General features: G+C 48.2%; 1 protein-coding gene and 1 pseudogene across 16 annotated transcripts in view; both read right to left on the bottom strand.

Moving 5' to 3' along the window:
• The window catches only part of RPTOR (regulatory associated protein of MTOR complex 1), a 315,148-nt gene that overhangs the window by 49,807 nt on the left and 247,563 nt on the right, over positions 1-17,778 (bottom strand). For 8 of the 16 annotated variants that reach the window (XR_014078516.1, XM_081575770.1, XM_081575771.1 and 5 more), the window contains 4 exons: positions 6,997-7,071; positions 3,947-4,012; positions 3,258-3,449; positions 2,793-2,933 (listed from right to left, as the gene is read on the bottom strand). The exons of 1 other annotated variant lie outside the window; for it this stretch is intronic. Coding sequence is in view for 14 of the 15 variants with exons in the window: in XM_081575770.1 (XP_081431896.1) it covers positions 2,793-2,933; positions 3,258-3,449; positions 3,947-4,012; positions 6,997-7,071 (474 nt within the window). In the remaining variant the exon portion in view is untranslated. Of the gene's footprint in view, positions 1-2,792; positions 2,934-3,257; positions 3,450-3,946; positions 4,013-6,846; positions 7,072-17,778 lie in introns of all 16 variants that reach the window. 7 more of the 16 variants (XM_081575767.1, XM_081575768.1, XM_081575769.1 and 4 more) reach the window with 1 other exon arrangement.
• LOC145543992 (U1 spliceosomal RNA) lies at positions 10,457-10,601 on the bottom strand (annotated as a pseudogene).

Genomic DNA, 17,778 nt, shown 5'->3' with positions numbered 1-17,778 from the left:
TGGGAAACACCCTCTGATGCCATTCATCAGGTTCGGTTGGAGTCAGACTTGCGTGAAGGGAGGTGGACGCCAGGAACTGCTGCTCCTCTGTGGGTCTGTGGTTACTAAATAAATGTAAACTAGAGAAAATGGATGCAATGTGTCGTGTCCTGCTTTCTTTGCTAAGGTGGACAGCACCCAGTCAGCTGCAGGCAAGGGTCGCGGGGCTGGACTGGTCAGCCCTTGAGAAAAGCAGGGTGACAGTGGGGTGGTCACAAACCTCTCCCTCCCCGCTCACCCCCTGCCCTGGGGCCTGGTCCTTCTTGATGAGGTGTGGGCGGCTTACTGACTGGGCAATCTGGCATCAAGTACTTCCTGCACAAGTTCAAGTTCAAAATAATTTGTGTAAACTTGCTGACTCTTGATTTTATCGAGTAAGCTCATTAAAGAGGTCAACAAGCAAAAATCTTTCCTCTCTGTCATGACCGCCTCCTCCAGAAAAGTATGCTTTTATCGTACAGGAGTCAACAGGGCAATTGTTTCATATTGCAGACGTGTGACTTTACGAAGCCCCACCATGATACCCTGACACGTCTTGTATTGCCACGAGCTAGAGACACCAGCAGTTGGTTACAGCTGGGACTTCTCACACCTAAGCTCAGGTCAGCTCGTGGAGTGTAGTGGTCAAGGCAGAGTCTTGTTCCAGACCCTCAGGTGCCCTGGCACTGGGTCTCCTGGGCCAGCAGGCTGGGCCTGTGTCCCCTCAGAGTGCATTGTGCCATGACTGTCACTACATGCTCTGGACAAAGATGGGAAAGGCAAGCTGCCAAAAACATTAGGGTTACAGCTGTGATGACAATGAGGGCTCAGCCTCTGAGCTGGTGTCACTCACCCTATTAAAGCCTGGATCCTCTCTCCAACCCATGGGCCCCAGTCTCCCTGAACCTCCGTGTCGCCCATGTTTCCATAGCAAATGTAGCCCCCTTATTATAACAGGCCTGCGTTGCTGTCCATCTCCCAAAGAGAAAAAGCCCTGAAGGCAGTGACGGTCCGGAGCCCTGACAGAGGACCTGGAATGCCAAGGACACTCTGTGCTCTAGCGCACAGGATGGGCAGCCCTGGGCACACTATGGTCTTTCACATGCCTGGCCCTTGGCACACGCTCCTGCCTCACTCACTCTCCTTGTCCCTTGTCCTTCACAACCTAGGCACAGGCTCCCCTCCTCCACTATGGGGCCAGCACCCCTGACCTGGGCTGGTCTCTAGGGTGTGGCTCACTTACGAGGGCTTCAGCACAATTGCTGGTTCTGTGCCTGCCTCTCCATTCGGACCCTGTATCTCTTGAAGGTGAGTGACTGCTGTCCCATGCACTGAGCCTGGTGTGCTAAGGCAGCTGTGAGCTGAGCTCAAGTGCTGGGCCAGGGAAGGCAGAGCCCTTCTCAGCACCCTTGTCTGCAGGCCCAGGCAAATCCAACCCCAAGTGCCCACAGGAATGACCTGGCTACATCCAAGCATCGCAGGTCTGGGGAAGGATGGCGAGCGGAGTGAGGCCAGGAAAGGAGCCCGGGGCCACGTCCGATCACCCGGGACATGCTTGAGTGGTCAGTCCCTGTGTTCCTGATGACCTGGAGACCATTCTCCTGATACTGGAGACTCAGATGGACATTCTTCCTATTTTTGTTAACATCCTTTTAAAGTTTTTTCGGGAAAGAACTGAAAAACAGAGTTCCTTTCTTTAAAAGGAATCTTAACAGACAATTAAGGATACTGCTGAACTGCTGCTTTGATCACATACAGGCAATCTGACTTGGGAAAAAGAAGACTCTGACTCAAGGAAGCCAGCTTCAGATAGATGCTAATGATGAGAACCCAAAATAAAAACATGAAAAGGCACCTGGAGGATCACTCCACATTGTTAACATTTCTCTAGATGACCTGGCCTATTAGTAACTGGGTTCACGGCTCTCTGAGGGAACTCAAGATGGAATGAGTCCTTCCCGGCTGACCTGAACTTGCCCCGACAATGTTCCCACCACCAAGTCAGTGGAGGTTTGCTCTCCAAACAGACATCCTCCAAACCACCCCCACCTCTGAGAAACCCAACCCCCCTTCCCCGGCACAGGGATGTCAGACATGCAGAGAAGCAGCCCAGCACCTGTAGGTGATAAGAGGTGACTCAGGGTCACAGACAGGATGACACTGCCCTCCTGGTCCTAGAGAAGTCTCTGCTCCCAGGGTGGGCCTCCAAGGCCACCCTGAAACGTGGCCAACAGACAGTGGGGTTTCCCCCACGGGCCTTTTTGGCTGTGGGAGGGGAGGGTTGATCTGTTCTGAGCCAACTTTTGACAGGGAGGTGAGGTCTTGGATGGAGATTGTGGCCCTTCTACATCGAAACAGAGAAGTAAGTTTCAACTGCAAAGAACTGTTCCGTTCAGTCGCTGACAAACATGGGGGCGGGGAGGGGAATACACTACACAAACCTTTCCGTCTGTCTGTGGGTGGCTACTGCTCTTTTGAATCTCCGTGATGTGTGTATGTGTTGCTCCCAGGCAGGAAGGAGCCTATTATACAAGCTGCCAGGAGACGCAGCCTGTTAAATGCCTTTAAATGAAGCAAACACACGAGTATCTGGTGAAGAAATGCATTTTGGAGAGAATTAAACAAACATTTAAAGTCAGCTCTCGGCAGGATGCGTGCCGGGGGCAGACTGAGTGCTCGAAGCTTCGGTCAGGTCAGGGTCACGGCTCGACCTGGGTGCCAAGGGAGCCCAGCCTGGAGGTGCTTGGTGCTGCCTGGGGGTGGGGGCCACGTACCTTCCGGACCACAGGGCTGCCGTCATTGATGAGCTGGGCCAGCATCATGGCCACGTTATGGTCAATGGTGGTGGAGTGGTCCGTCCTCTCTGCAGAGTTGCCCACAAACGTGCCAAGGGCAAAGACGGCCGCGCAGCGCACCTGCGGGCGGGACAGGGGGCAGTCACCCTGTGGCCGGCTGTTTGGCTCTGGCCGGGGCCCCTGGAGCCTACTAGATGGAGCTCAGTCCCGTCTATGGTCCTCTCAGCCTAGCTCCCCTCGTGCAGACAAGCAGAGCAGGGGAACAAGAGGCTAGTGGTGGACCCGCCCGAGGGCCAGGTGACAGGCTGTGTACAGGCATCAGAGGCCAAGCCAGGGGCCAAGGAACCCACAGAGAGGGGGTGGGGGTGGGGGGCGCTCTGGGGGTGTGGTCCCCAGGTGCACCTTCACCTCACTCAGCCTGATGTGGCTGGGTTACAGACTCACCTCAGGGATGGGGTCAGAGAGGAGGCTGCAGAGCTTCTCGTGGGCGCTGTCCCTCACCCCGCACCACCGGGCAGAGTCAAAGTTCTGCCAGATGCGGCCCAGGCAGATGGCCACCCATTGGCGCAGCAGGGGGTGGGGGTCGTTGAGTTGCTCCAGGCAGATGGCGATCAGGTTTCCCTGAAGGCAGGCTTCCTGCGAGAAGGCAGGCAACACAGAGCATCACCTGCCGACCACTGACTGGGGCGGGGTCCTGGGCTGGCCCCAGCCCCCCAAGTTTCTCAGGGAAATCTTGCTTAATCACTTTGCAAGATGTGTTCAATTGTCCTCTTTGTTTTTTCTGCTGCACCATGTAGGATCTGGACCAAGGATTGAACCCACGCACCCTGCAGAGGAAGCTCGGATTCTTAACCACTGACTGCTGGGGACGTTCCTCAATTTTCCTCATTTTAAATCCCACCAATTTTCAATTCACCTGGGGCTAAACAAAGGGTCCGGACCCTCACTCCTCCCATGGAGCGAGCCCCCCGGGCTGGTGTGATCCCCAACCTCCCCTCCGCTTCTGAGGTCACTGTTTCATCAGACATACATTCAGGACAGTTCCTCTGGCTTCCAAATCCTGGTGCTCACAGCTGTGCATCTGCAACCCACAGTCAGGCCCTGCAGGGGTGGGGAAGGGGCGTGACACTCACCTGCCCTGTGTTATAGTTGTTGACGATTACAGCCAGAATGAAGGCCGTCATGGTCCGGTGCTCAGCCTGGAAAACAGAAGTCACCAGCTAGTTTGCATTTTCTTTGTGGTAGAAACTCATCACCCCCATGAACTAGAGTTATCCTTCCAGGATCTTTATGATGAGCCTGGCGTGTAGTTACAGTAACGAGAGCCAGCTTTGTTGTCTTTTGAGTCTCCAAAAAGGAACTGCGCTTTAAAGAGGGTCTGATGGCTCTGGGTTGGCCTCATGGAGGACGGATGGGTCCCTGACATCTGATACTGCACGACGGGTGACTCCGCTCCATCAGAGGCCCTGTCCTGCCCACGCCTATGGAAGCAGACCATCGGAGTCGAGCACACTGTTCGTAAAATGATTGACCACAGTCTCTACTTGACTTCATTTTCCCTTCTTTCTGGTCTTCTAGTGGGCGGATCGATTCTCATTTTCTCCTCTCCTCTGCGCTTCTACTGACTCAGACATCAGTCTATTTTTAACTATTTGTGGTACCTTGTGTTTTTAACCTGGAGCAAAGTCTAAAGTTAGTCATTCTCTGTATCTGCCTTGGATTCCCAGTATTCCTCCTTCGGTTTCAGTCCCTCACGCGTGACTGCTCTTACTTATTCTTACAGCCTATGCTGATTTACATACATGGCATGTTTGCCAATGTCTGCTTTCTGATGCATCTTACTGACTTCTGGGCTCCATCTCCTCCTGAAGTGCGGGCCTCCTGGCTGCCTGAGAAGCCGTTGGTCCTCAGATGTGCTGGCTTTGCCCTCTCCCAGACTGACACTCGTGGGGACACAGGGTCCCCACGACAGTTTCCTGGGCGACAGTTTCCCTTGTGTTTTGAGGGCCCCTTCTCTGTCTTCCATCCGTTACTGTGGTGACTGCTGTCCACATCTTTGCAACAATCTTCCTTTACGTCCTGGTTACTTTAGAGATTTTTACTCTTGCCTTTGACATTCTCTACTTTCATTACCATGAGTCTTTGTGTGGATTTGTTTTTACTGAACCCTCTTAAGACTCATTGTGCTTTATAAACCTGAAAACTCATTTCTTCTCCAAATCTGGAAAGTTCTCCACTGAACTGTGCATCTCCCCGTCTCCCTCTGGCCTCTGTCGAATGCAGCTAGCCTGCTCAGCCCCTCTCAGAACCTCTGTCACGTCTCCTCTTTGTTTCCTCCCACCTGAATTCTCCACAGACTTCTTTACTGGCTGTGTCAATTCTGCTGTTTAGATTGTCTATGGAGCTTCTAATGACTATTTCATTACAGGTTCTTTTTTTCCCCTCCAAAATCTGCCTATTTATTAAAAGACCCTAGTTGGTCATTTTTTTGAGAAGGAGTAAAAAGAACAGAATACACTGTTCTCTTACAACAGGCAAGAAGGTATTTCTGAGAAAAAAACACCAGGGTTTATTTTTGGACACAATTAAAACAAATTGTTTATTCAGTTATCTTAAACACACTTATTTGTAATGCTCTTCACTCTTTTTCCAGAGAACTCTATTAGTTTCAGTTGTCCGAGAGCCAACCCTCCTTTGTGCCAGCTCTGCTTATGTCACTTGAACGTGGGTTAGGAGCAGGCTGGTGCTCCTGGCACGAGTCTTAGTGCCCTGGCTGTGAAGGTATAGAGAAAGGTGCCCTGTAGAAAAGGTTCAGCCTTTGCTGCTGCCAGGCAGGCCCTGGAGATTTCACGTTCCTCACTTGGCTGGTGGCTCCTCCTACATGGGGAATTTCCATTTCTCACAACGGCTTTTCCTGACTTTCTGCCCAGACATGGATGGACTGGATTAGCTCTTCTTGTCCTCGTCCAGTGAGTGGGTAGCTCGCCCCACAGGCCTGTGCTTTTTTGTGCAGACTTGGGGCTGCACATGTGTGGAGCTCCAGGGTCACTGTGAGGTTCACCCATGACCCACTGTGCCCCTCCTCTGACTTCAGGTTTTTGCATTTGTGGATTTAATTTCCTTTCTTTCAATCTGGCTGGATCTTCAAAACTTCAGTGTATTTGTAGTTGAAGTGGGGGCCCACTTGTGCTGACCTTGTTCATCATTTTACTGCATGTCTATCAGTTTAGATGTCTTTCTCAGTCGTTTGACCTCTATCTTACTCACTCTGTATTATTTCCAATATTCATATAAAGTTCAAATTTAACCACCTTTGATGATGTTTAAATACCACACTTCAGTTGGAACATACGAGTTCTGCTTACCTTTTATAACAATCCTGTTTTTAATGTTTCCTGGATTTTAGAAAATTTTTGTTTTTTTTAAAATTGTCATCTAGTTTAGAAAACCAACTAGAGGGTGAAACTACACCCAAAAGTTCCTTTCCACAGAGGCGCCTATGACTGTGTGAACACGCTGTTAGATTTCATTAAACATTCTGATAAAATTAAGTTATATTGAGTAATTATTGATACTTAAGGTGTTTCTTTTATTCTCTTTATTAAGCTAGGAGCTAGAGGGAGGGAATATAAATGTAATTTAAAAACATTTATTGGGAGTTATATTTTATATGCTATTCACGGATTAGTAATTTTTAAGCAACTTAATACAATAAAATATATTTCAAATTTCAACTTTCAATTTTCCCACCACCCCCACCCCCCCCACCACCCCCACCCCCCCCACCACCCCCACCCCCCCCACCACCCCGCCCCCTTCCTGACTGATAAGTGCATCAGCCTCTGCTTAGGCCCAGACCCGCACTGGGCAAAGGGACTGCAGTATCATGGGTGTACAAGTATTCGTTGATCTAACTTGGTTGACAGGGTACAAGGCACAGTGGCTTCTACTTCACTGTAAAGATGTGCCCGGAAAAAGGACTCAAGTAAACAAAACCGAACCAGCTTGCGTATCAAGGTTCACTGTGACTTACTTTAGGGAAGCAGCTACCGAAATAATACGCCAGGAAGCAAAGGGTATCATCCGAGTGAGGCAGAGCTGGGAGTGTAAGTGGCCCCCCACTCCCACCACAGGTCCCTCTGTGTGGAAACGTGTCACCAGAGCGTAACATGCTGGTCCTTACTGGCATGTACGGGTCTGCCAAGACCGAGAGGAAGTACTTGTGGCCATTGTCCTTCACCAGGTCAGCTTGGCATGACTGGGGGGAGAGAAACAGGAGAAACAGTGAGTGCAGTTCCCAGGAAGGGGCTCCTTTTTCTTCTTGGAATGGGTGAACAAATGAATGTGTGCTGAATATTTTATGTCTTCATCATTTTCACCTCTCAAGTCCAATTTTCATCTGAAAAAATAGCTGGAACCGCTGTGTACAAATGCATTTTCCCTTGGCTGTGGGGAAAGAGCTGGCATCACACACATTCTCAGAAGCGCAGTGGCTCTGAGGTGTTCTCGAAAGCACCTTCTGGGTACCTGCTGGGTGCAGGTACCCTGGCTGCTGGGCTGGCTCCTTCGGAGGCGGTCTGCGTCCCGCAGCTCCCATACCTGTCCTCTCTTCTGAGTCAGCCCAGGGCCCATGCACCTCTCCTCCCACTTCTGAGCGGGGACATGCCCAACACCTGAAACCACTCAGTTGCTGCAGACCCCAGCCCCTGCCAGAGCTTGTCATACACCTTTGCTTAGACCGACAAAATCTATGTAAACACCGTAATTATGAATTATTTGCATCACACAGTTATATTCCAACAGGTGCTTCCTAGAGGCCTGTCTCCAAAGGAGCAGCTCCAAGTGGAAAGTTTGATTTCAGGGTTAAGTGGGCTGCCAGGTGTGTAGCTCTCGCCACCTCCTCAGCGCACATGGCATGTGTAAGCCCCATCGTGTCATGTGTTAGCATAGTTTTCAAGACCCACTAGGTGTCAAGCACTGGCTCAGTCCTGGACACAGACCCCCACACCCTGCTCATAGTCCTGGGGGAAAGTGAGCAGTTCTGGCTCACGATGAGACGCTGGGCTTGGGAGGCTCTGGGAGGGATGGAGCAGCTGGGATCATCCATGAAGGAAGAACAGATGTGAGAATAGGGGTGGAGGGTGGGAATCCTGCTAGGATATGGAGCCAGGAAGAAGGCGGCCAGGGAAGGCAGGAGGCAGAGAGCTTTGACTGCTTCATGGATGGGGTCTTGAAGATACCAGAAGGCTCTGGGAATGGGAGGGGGAAGACTGTTGAACTGCAGGTTGAAGAATCACTCTGGCAGCTGCAGTGGAGAGTGAGCTGGAAAGCCGGACTGGGGGTGGTGACGATGTACAGCAGGGTCAGAGGAGATGGGGAGGAGCCTGGAGACTTGAGATTGTTCTAGAGGGATCTGGGTGGGAGGAGCCGGGCAATCTGTCTGCTTGGCGAGACCACTAAAGAGGCGGGAGAGGTGGGGGCCATGTCATCAGAGACTGAGAGGGCAAGGAGTTGGATTTGGGGTACACTGCATCAAGGCACCTTGGAGACACACAGCGGAGCTACCAGGAGGAGGCGAGCCAGGCTGAACTCCTAGATCAAAAGTCATGCACGTACTGGGTGGGAGCCCGTGGCCACAGGGTGGAGGGGGAGGTGATCTGGAGCATGAAGGACAAGTTGGGAGACAGGGAAACAGGCGTGCGAGCAGAAGGGGCTCCAGGTGGTTCCAAGAAGCAAGGAATCTAAATCTCAGGGAAAGGAACTGGCCCTGAGGCAGTGAGGTCATCAGAAACCCTGCTTCCATACCAGGCTGGTTGACTTGGGGGGCATTTCTGCAGGTGCTGGCTCTTCAAGGGACTTAAACAACTGTGCCTCAGACATTCAGGAATTGACATACAGGGAGGCGCCCAGTAAGAGAAAGAGAGGTAAAGAAATAGGCTTCACGTCTAGGTTCTCCCTCTTGCAGCTGTGGGACCCCAGTGACATTTGAGAAATCTTTGCTTAACTGGTGGAATCAGATGAAACATCTGACACATGGAAGTGCAATCTGAACACAGGAGTGTGACTCATAAATCACAGATGCTCTCGTTGTTGGAAAGCAACCCATAGGATGTGGTCATACTGCTCACTGAGCTTCCTGATCAATAACCAGAAAAACCGCTTGGTGATTTAGGGTAACGTGTTCACAGGGAGATGCTGAATTCCATCAGTTCCCAGCACGCTCCACTCTAGGGGATAAAGGCCACTCAAGAAGTAGAGAGGGCTGGAATTTTAAGATCTGAGTTTCTGAAAATAAAAGGAGAAAAGTTACATAGTGCAAAACCTCCCTAGCTCTGCAGGGCACTGCTGGCTTGGGGGCACACCCAGTGTGAAACTCTCTCAGGGGCAGGGTGATTTTGCAGACAGAATTGCTGTTTACTGCAGCCCAGAGCACTGACCTCCTCTCTTCCACGCTGGCCTACTTCTCAGGGTGCTCTGATAATGAGGTGTTTTTCCTCACATCAATAAACTAATAAGGTGGCGACTGGACTCAGCTGTTTAAGTGCGGACTGAGTGAGATGGAGGGGGTGGTCAGGGAGCAGGGGCACCAGGAGCTCAGGTTAGCAGGATAATAATCCCCAAGAGCCAGGGAAGCCAATTAAGCATGCAGCTGTCAAGTCATTCCCATAAGGGATGCCTCACTTTGAATGAAGGTTTGGATAAATGAACTAAAAGGTGTTAGCAAGATGCTGTCTGCAGAGGCTCATCCAGAAGGGGACGGGAGGGCGCACTCAGATGGCCCCGCAGCACAGTGCCTACGTCTGGGGACAGGGTTAAGGTGCCTGCACCTGAAAACAAAGCCCCTCTCCTTTGTTTTTAAACCAGAGGTGCCACAAGTCAAACCCAGGCCCACACATTTACAGCTATGCTCATAAAACATATCTCGTTACAGAGTGACGACGTTGTCCCTAAGTCATATCTGCTAATTCGGAAGCTGAGGCACATGTGTGAGCAGATGAAGCTATCGCTTCATTATGGCTTCAGTACTGGAAATGGCAATGGTCTTGTCCGTGTAGAATGACCTCTGTCTGGAAGAGGCTGCCGTGCAGGTGGGAACCACAATAATGTTTAGGGTCATGTCCACCCTCACTTTCAGGTCTCAGCAACTGTCCTTTTGGAACTGGCTTAGAATCACCCCAACAACCATCCCAGCCCTCTCTGTATCTACATCTGGGGCTGGAGAGCTGGGGATCTGCAGGGCGCTGACTTCTCAGGATGCTGAGCCAGTGGTCACCAGCTGCCTACTCTCCCTCCCGACTTGGCCAAGTGCCTTCTTAAAAGAGAAAACAGTCCTTGAAACTACAAAGGCCCAGAAATGCAGGCAACAGACACACTGCACACACAGGCTGGTGGGAAGCTCCCCTGAGACACGCAGGGCTCCAGCAGCCCACACTCCCTGACACGGCTGCTTTTCAAGGGCCCTCTCTCATGTCTCTCTGTTTCCTCCCAGATCAAGCTACAGGTATGACATATTAAGGCCAGCATAGAAAGAGGGTGGAGACGAGGAAGAGCGTGAATACAAAATGTTTTTTTCCTAAGCAAGCCCCTCCCCCACTGCACACCTGTGTATATATATATGTATGTATTTTTTTTCCTTTTTCTTAGTAGGGAAAAGTCCCCCACTACCACAAATTAGGCAGTCGACTTTCCCACATTTAGGAAAACCGCAGGGGTCAGCACATTCGGAGTGCAATGGATAAGCCTCGTGCTGGGAAAACCACCTTCGTGATCATTGTATCAGGGAATTATATTTTTAACATGAGAAAAAGGGAGGCAGGTGAAGAAGAGAAGAAAAGCAAACAGAGAAGAGGAAGCAAGCACATAGTTCACTGTGGCTGAAGATGCAGTCTGCAAACTGATTTCAGGAGGTAGCAGAGACCAGGACGGGCCCAGAGACCGCAGACTCTGGCTTCTGTGAGGGTAAGTTCACAGGGCAAGGGCAGGTGCGCCCCCTCAGAATATTCTGGCAAAGAATGCTGTGGGGGAAGCCCTACCTTCATTCTCCTTAATGCAGATTATAATGTCTGTCTCCTGGGGAGCAGGAAGACACAAACAGCACAGATCAACAGACCACCAGACACGATGCATCAAATGAGGCCCAATCAGCAGGACAGTCCTGAGCAGTGTCACCAGTGGACACAGCCACTGATGTTCTGATGTGAATACAGAGAAAATCACAGAGGGAGGGTCCTGTTTCCTGTCCTCGGGTTACAGAATTCACTCCCTGGGATGAGGAAAGGATGCCGGAGAGGAGAGCCGGGTTCACACAAGAGACAGCAGTACTGGACTGTGCCCTGACCCACTGTTACCAGAACATCAGAATCATCTCCAGACAAATAGAGGACTACGTTGAAATGTTTATATACCGAGAGTCTTAACAACGGCTTGTGGCCATAAAACTAGTAGTGCCTGAGAAAATAATCCCAGAGTAGGGGTTCTGCACACTACACACAAGAGCTCACTGTTCTTCAAACCCAGGTGCACAGTCCCTCCCAGGCAGTTAAAGATGAATGTCCTTCTGCACAACTCAAACGCCTGGCACAACGGCCTTCCCACTTGCCAAGTGGAGTAAGATACTTATATACATATATAGGTTTTCATTTTCCAACAAATGGTTTATTACTTTAAATGTTCTCATGTCAGATGCTCTTGTGTTGAAGGTAAACTTCAGAATGAATGAAGAGACACCAGGAATGTTGAAAGAACTGTTATCAGTGGGAAAATCACACATACATGAATGCTTTTATGCCTCTGATCTACTTTTCTGTATGTGTTCTAAAATTTATAAATGTAGGGATTTCCCAGGCAATCCAGAGGTTAGGACTCAGTGTTTTCACTGCCGTGGCCCCGGATTCAATGCCTAGTTGGGGAACTAAGATCTCCCAAGCCACATGGTGTGGTAAAAACAAAACAAAAATTTGTATATGTATTACAGTTCAGTTCAGTCACTCAGTTGTGTCTGACTCTTTGCGACCCCATGGACTGCCGCATGGCAGGCTTCCCTGTCCATCACCAACTCCTGGAGCTTGCTCAAACTCATGTCCATCGAGTCAGTGATGCCATCCAACTATCTCATCCTCTGTTGTCCCCTTCTCCCACCTTCATTCTTTCCCAGCATCAGGCTCTTTTCCAATGAGTCAGTTCTTTGCATCAAGTGTCCAAAGTATTGGATTTTGAGCTTCAGGATCAGTCCTTCCAATGAATAGTCAGGGTTGATTTCCTTTAGGATTAACTGGTTGGATCTCCTTGAAGTCCAAGGGACTCTCAAGAGTCTTCTCCAACACCACAGTTCAAAAGCATCGATTCTTCAGTGCTCAGCTTTCTTTATAGTCCAACTCTCACATTCATACATGACTACTGGAAAAACCACAGCTTTGACTAGACAGACCTTTGTTGGCAAATTAATGTCTCAGCTTTTTAATATGCTGTCTAGGTTGGTCATAACTTTCCTTCCAAGGAGCAAGCATCTTTCAATTTCATGGCTGCAGTCACCATCTGCAGTGATTTTGGAGCCCCCCCAAATAAAGTCTGTCACTGTTTCCATTGTTTCCCCATCTATTTGCCATGTAGTGATGGGACCAGACGCCATGATCTTAGTTTCTTGAATGTTGAGTTTTAAGCCAATTTTTTCACTCTCCTCTTTCACTTTCATCAAGAGGCTCTGTAGCTCTTCTCTTTCTGCTATAAGGGTGGTGTCATCTGCATATTGGAGGTTATTGATATTTCTCCCTGCAGTCTTGATTTCAGCTTGTGCTTCATCCAGCCAGGAATTTCACATGATGAACTCTGCATGTAAGTTAAATAAGCAGGGTGACAATATACAGCCTTGACGTACTCCTTTTCCAATTTGGAACCAGTCCAGTGTTCCATGTCCGGTTCTAACTGTTGCTTCTTGACCTGCATACAGATTTCTCAGGAGGCAGGTAAGGTGGTCTGATATTCCCATCTCTTGAAGAATTTCCCACAGTTTGTTGTGATCCACACAATCAAAGGCTTTGGCACGGTCAATAAAGCAGAAGTAGATGTTTTTCTGAAACTCTTGCTTTTTCTGTGATCCAACGGATGTTGGCAATTTGATCTCTGGTTCCTCTGCCTTTTCTGAATCCAGTTTGAGCATCTGGAAGTTCACAGTTCAGGTACTGTTGAAGTGTGGCTTGGAGAACCTTGAGCATTACTTTGCTAGCGTGTGAGACGAGAACAATTGTGCAGTAGTTTGAACATTCTTTGGGAATGGAGTGAAAACTGACCTTTTCCAGTCCTGTGGCCACTGCTGAGTTTTCCAAATTTGCTGGCATATTGAGTAGCCGCACTTTCACAGCATCATCTTTTAGGATTTTAAATAGCTTAACTGGAATTCCATTGCCTCCACTAGCTTTGTTCATAGTGATGCTTTCTAAGGCCCTCTTGACTTGGCATTCCAGGATGTCTGGCTCTAGGTGAGTGATCACACCATCGTGGTTATCTGGGTCATGAAGATCTTTTTTGTACAGTTCTTCCGTGTACCGTTGCCACTTCTTCTTGATATCTTCTGCTTCTGTTAGGTCCATACTGTTTCTGTCCTTTATTGTGCCCATCTTTGCCTGAAATGTTCCCTTGGTATCTCTAATTTTCTTGAAGAGATCTCTAGACTTTCCCATTCTATTGTTTTCCTCTATTTCTTTTCATTGATCACTGAGGAAGGCTTTCTTATCTTTTCCTTGCTATTCTTTGGAACTCTGCATTCAGATGGGTATCTCTTTCCTTTTCTTCTTTGCCTTTAGCTTCTCTTCTTTTCTCAGCTATTTGTAAGGCCTCCTCAGACAACCATTTTGCCTTTTTGCATTTGTTTTTCTTGGGGATGGTCTTGATCGCTCCCTCCTGTACAATGTCGTGAAGCTCTGTCCATAGTCCTTCAGGCACTTTGTCTATCAGATCTAACCCCTTGAATCTGTTTGTCACATCCGCTGTGTAATCGTAAGGGATTTGATTTAAGTCATACCTGAATGGTCTAGTGGTTTTCCCTACTTTCTTCAATTTAAGTCTGAATTTTGCAATAAGGAGTTCATGATCTGAGCCACAGTCAGCTCCCGCTCTTGTTTTTGCTGACTGTATAGAGCTTCTCCATCTTCAGCTGCAAAGAATATAATCAATCTGATTTCGGTATTGACCATCTGGTGAGGTCCATGTGTAGAGACTTCTCTTGTGTTGATGGAAGAGGGTACTTGGAATGACCAGTGTGTTCTCTTGACAAAAGACAAAAGCCTTTGTCCTGCCTCATTCTGTGCTCCTGGCAAAAGTCTATTAGCCTTTGCCCTGCTTCATTCCTTACTCCAAGACCAAATCTGCCTGTTAGCCAGCTATCTCTTGACTTCCTACTTTTGTATTCCAGTCCCCTATAATGAAAAGGACATCTTTTTTGGGTGTTAGTTCTAGAGGTCTTGTAGGTCTTCATAGAATGGTTCAACTTCAGCTTCTGGTTGGGGCATAGACTTGGATTAATGTGATATTGAATGGTTTGCTTTGGAAATGAACAGAGATCATTCTGTCCTTTTTGAGATTGCATCCAAGTACTGCATTTCAGACTCTTTTTGTTGACTATGAGGGTTACTCCATTTCTTCTAAGGGATTCTGGCCCACAGTAGTAAATATAATGGTCATCTGAGTTAAACTCACCCATTCCATTCCATTTTAGTTCACTGATTCCTAAAATGTTGATGTTCACTCTTGCCATCTCCTGTTTGACCACTTCTAATTTATCCGGATTCATGAACCTAACATTCCAGATTCCTATGCAATATTGCTCTTCACAGGATTGGACTTTACTTCTGTCACCAGTCACATCCACAACTGGGTGGTGGTGTTGCTTTGGCTCCGTCTCTTCATTATTTCTGGAGTTATTTCTCCACCGATCTCTAGTAGCATATTGGGCACCTACCTACCTGGGGAGTTCATCTTTCAGTGTCCTATCTTTTTGCCTTTTCATACTGTTCATGGGGTTCTCATGGCAAGAACACTGAAGTGGTTTGCCATTCCCTTCTCCAGTGGACCACATTTTGTCAGAACTCTCCACCATGACCTGTTGGTCTTGGGTGGCCCTACACGGCACGGCTCACAGTTTCATTGAGTTAGACAAGGCTGTGGTCCATGTGTATTTAAAGGCTCAAAAATCAATATGCCACAGAGTGGTATAGAATGAGAAGCTTTCTTCCATCTCCTGTCCCTGTAAGGGGTACAGGGAGTCAGTACATCATATCTTAACATAGAAAATGTGACATCTGGGTCAAAATGAAAATAAATATTAAATTAAATGTAAGCTTAAAAAAACACTTTTCTACCACTATGTTTAATCGTCTTACTAGTTTCTTATATATTCTCTTGACTAAACATAAGTAAATATGAATATACAGACCAAACCACTCTCTCCTTAAGCACAGGACCTCCTCCACCTGGGGTCTGCCTCTTGCATTTCCTCACCTAGGAGGTCTTGCCATTTGGGCTCACAGAGAGCCTCCTCTATCTTCACAGCTAATGTACAATATCCCACTGCAGAGGAGCACTGCTCACATACCCAGTCTTCTGTGGTGCCAGGACCTGTGATCTGAACCAGTCCCTTGTGATTACATAAGCTACTGCCATGAATAAACTTCTACATGCTATTTCATACATCTGCAGATAAAGCTGTTAAACTGTGCTCCCAAACGTGACACTAGATCAAAGGGTAAATGCATTTCTAATTTTGACAGATATTACCATTTTGTATTTTCACAACAGAGCACATTGTAAAATATTTGAATTTTTGCCAATCTGAGAAGTGAAAAGTGGTATTTCAGTGTAGTCTTACTGTGCACTTATTAGGGAAAAGATTGAGCATTTTCATAAATCTAAGGGCCATTTATATTCTGCTTTCTGTGTACTGCTGGTTTGTGTACACTGACCATTAGATTGTTAGTGTTTTTCTTGACTTCAAGGAGCTCTTTATGTATTAAGGAGGCTAGTTTGTCCATAATCCAGCTCCACAGTGCTCTTTATGACTGAGCCTTCAGAGTTAATTTTGAGATATGCAGGATTAATTCACTGTCATTATTCTTCCTACACATAATTTCCCTGGCTATTTCTTTCTCCATAGCAAGTTTAGAAAATGTCTAGTTTCAGACAAAAAAGCCTGCTGGTGATTTTGGAGGGATTATATTAAAGTTTAAATTAATTCAGGGACCACTGATATATTTATGATGAGGAATCCTTCTGTAAGTGAACAGGGATGCTTTCACTGTTCAAATTGATTCTTGTGTTCTTCAGGATTTTTTTTTGGGGGGGGGCTGCTCCTCGTGGGTGGCATGCAGAATCTTAGTTCTCTGACTAGTGATCAAACCAATGCCTTCTGCAGTGGAAGCTTAGTGCCCTAACCACTGGACTGCCAGGGAATTCCCAGGAATGCTTGAAGTTTTCTTCACAGAGGATTGTCATGTTTCAGGTCAAGTTTATTTCCACTTTTAGGATTCTTTTATAAATGGGTGCATCTATCTTTTTTCCTTGCATTTATCTTCTAACTGGTTGTTTCTTTTGATTTCTGTGTACTAAGTCTTTAACCTCACTAAGTTCTCTTATTAGTCCTATTTAATTTATTCCACTGGGTTTTCTAGGCACATAATCATATCATTTGCAAACTCTAATGGTTTTGCTTCTACCTTTAAACTTTTTATGTCTTTAGTCTCTTTCTCTGTCTAATTGTATTAACTGATAGAGACAGTGTCGGCTAACAATCTCACCATTCAATTCTCCACCTGCTCAAGCCTATCGGAGAGGTGGTTGGTTCCTGTGCAACCATCCACCAGCCCTGGGACCTTCAGCTCTGCTCTGGGCTGATTTTGGTCAAGGCCTAATGAGCTGCCCCCACGCCGGAGGGGCCTTGCTGCTGGGCTGCACCCCATTACCCAGAACTCAGCTGCGATTCCTAGGACACATTTGAACCGTCTGATGTATTTCTGTAGCATAGATCTAGTAATAATATCATCCCTGCCAGGTCCCAAAACCACCATTCCTCAGGGTCACACTGAGCCACATCATACAAGGTCTCCTGCCCGGTGCCAGACTTAGAGGTAGCGAGACTGAGCAGTGTTTCTGAAGAAGCCCACCCCAAGAGCCTCCTCCCCTAGTCAGGAACTCTTGCACACTGGATAGTCTTTGCTGTTACTGCCTTCGTGTGTGCGCATCTCTGCTCACGGCATCCTCACTTCCCACTGGAGGCAGAGTGCCCTCCCTCCCCAGCCACTCCTCCCGCCTTCCTCTTTGATCCCAATTTGAGTCACTGCCTTTGGGTTAGCTCTTTGCACCTTCTACCTTCTCTGCTAGACTTCCAGCTCTTTGAGGACAAGGACCCACAACGCAGCCTTTCTACCAGAGGCCCAGTGAGTGTTTGCTGACTGCATAAATGAACTGACATGTGCACCGAGAAGCAGGCCAGTTCCTAACCGTGTGCCAGTCACATCCACTAGCTGCTGCCCCATGAAACAAGGAGGGAACAAACCTCCCTGGATCAGTGTTGCCGAGGTCCAGCCTGTCCCTGATCCTGGAACCTGGGTCATTGCCAGGTGCAAAGAACATGCCCAGGAGTACTGGGCAAGAAAGGTGCCTGAGCTGGTGCTTTCTGGGCCAATCAACCCAGCCTTGATTTCAGGCTCCACACAAACTGTGATTACCCTTTTATAAAACTTTGGAGACTTGGTTGTGTGGGCTGTGCTTTATGGCTGACCAGCCTCTGCTCACCTGCCCACCCCCAACTGAAATCACTACTGCCGAGCTGGTGATTCAGTACAGCCTGACAATTAATCATGCAGCCCTCCAGTCTCTAAACTGCCCTCGGCGACAGACTGATGCATTGGGAAGTCCCCTGTAGCTTGAGTCACTGCACCCATTCATCCTGCAAAAGGGCGATCTGTCACCTCCCCAG

The sequence above is a fragment of the Giraffa tippelskirchi genome, chromosome 3 (genome assembly GCF_054371585.1).
Source record: "Giraffa tippelskirchi isolate mGirTip1 chromosome 3, T2T-mGirTip1v1.2.pri, whole genome shotgun sequence".
Classification (NCBI taxonomy): Eukaryota; Metazoa; Chordata; class Mammalia; order Artiodactyla; family Giraffidae; genus Giraffa; species Giraffa tippelskirchi.
The sequence above is the reverse complement of the archived record's forward strand: the minus strand, read 5'-3'. Positions and strand labels throughout refer to the sequence as shown.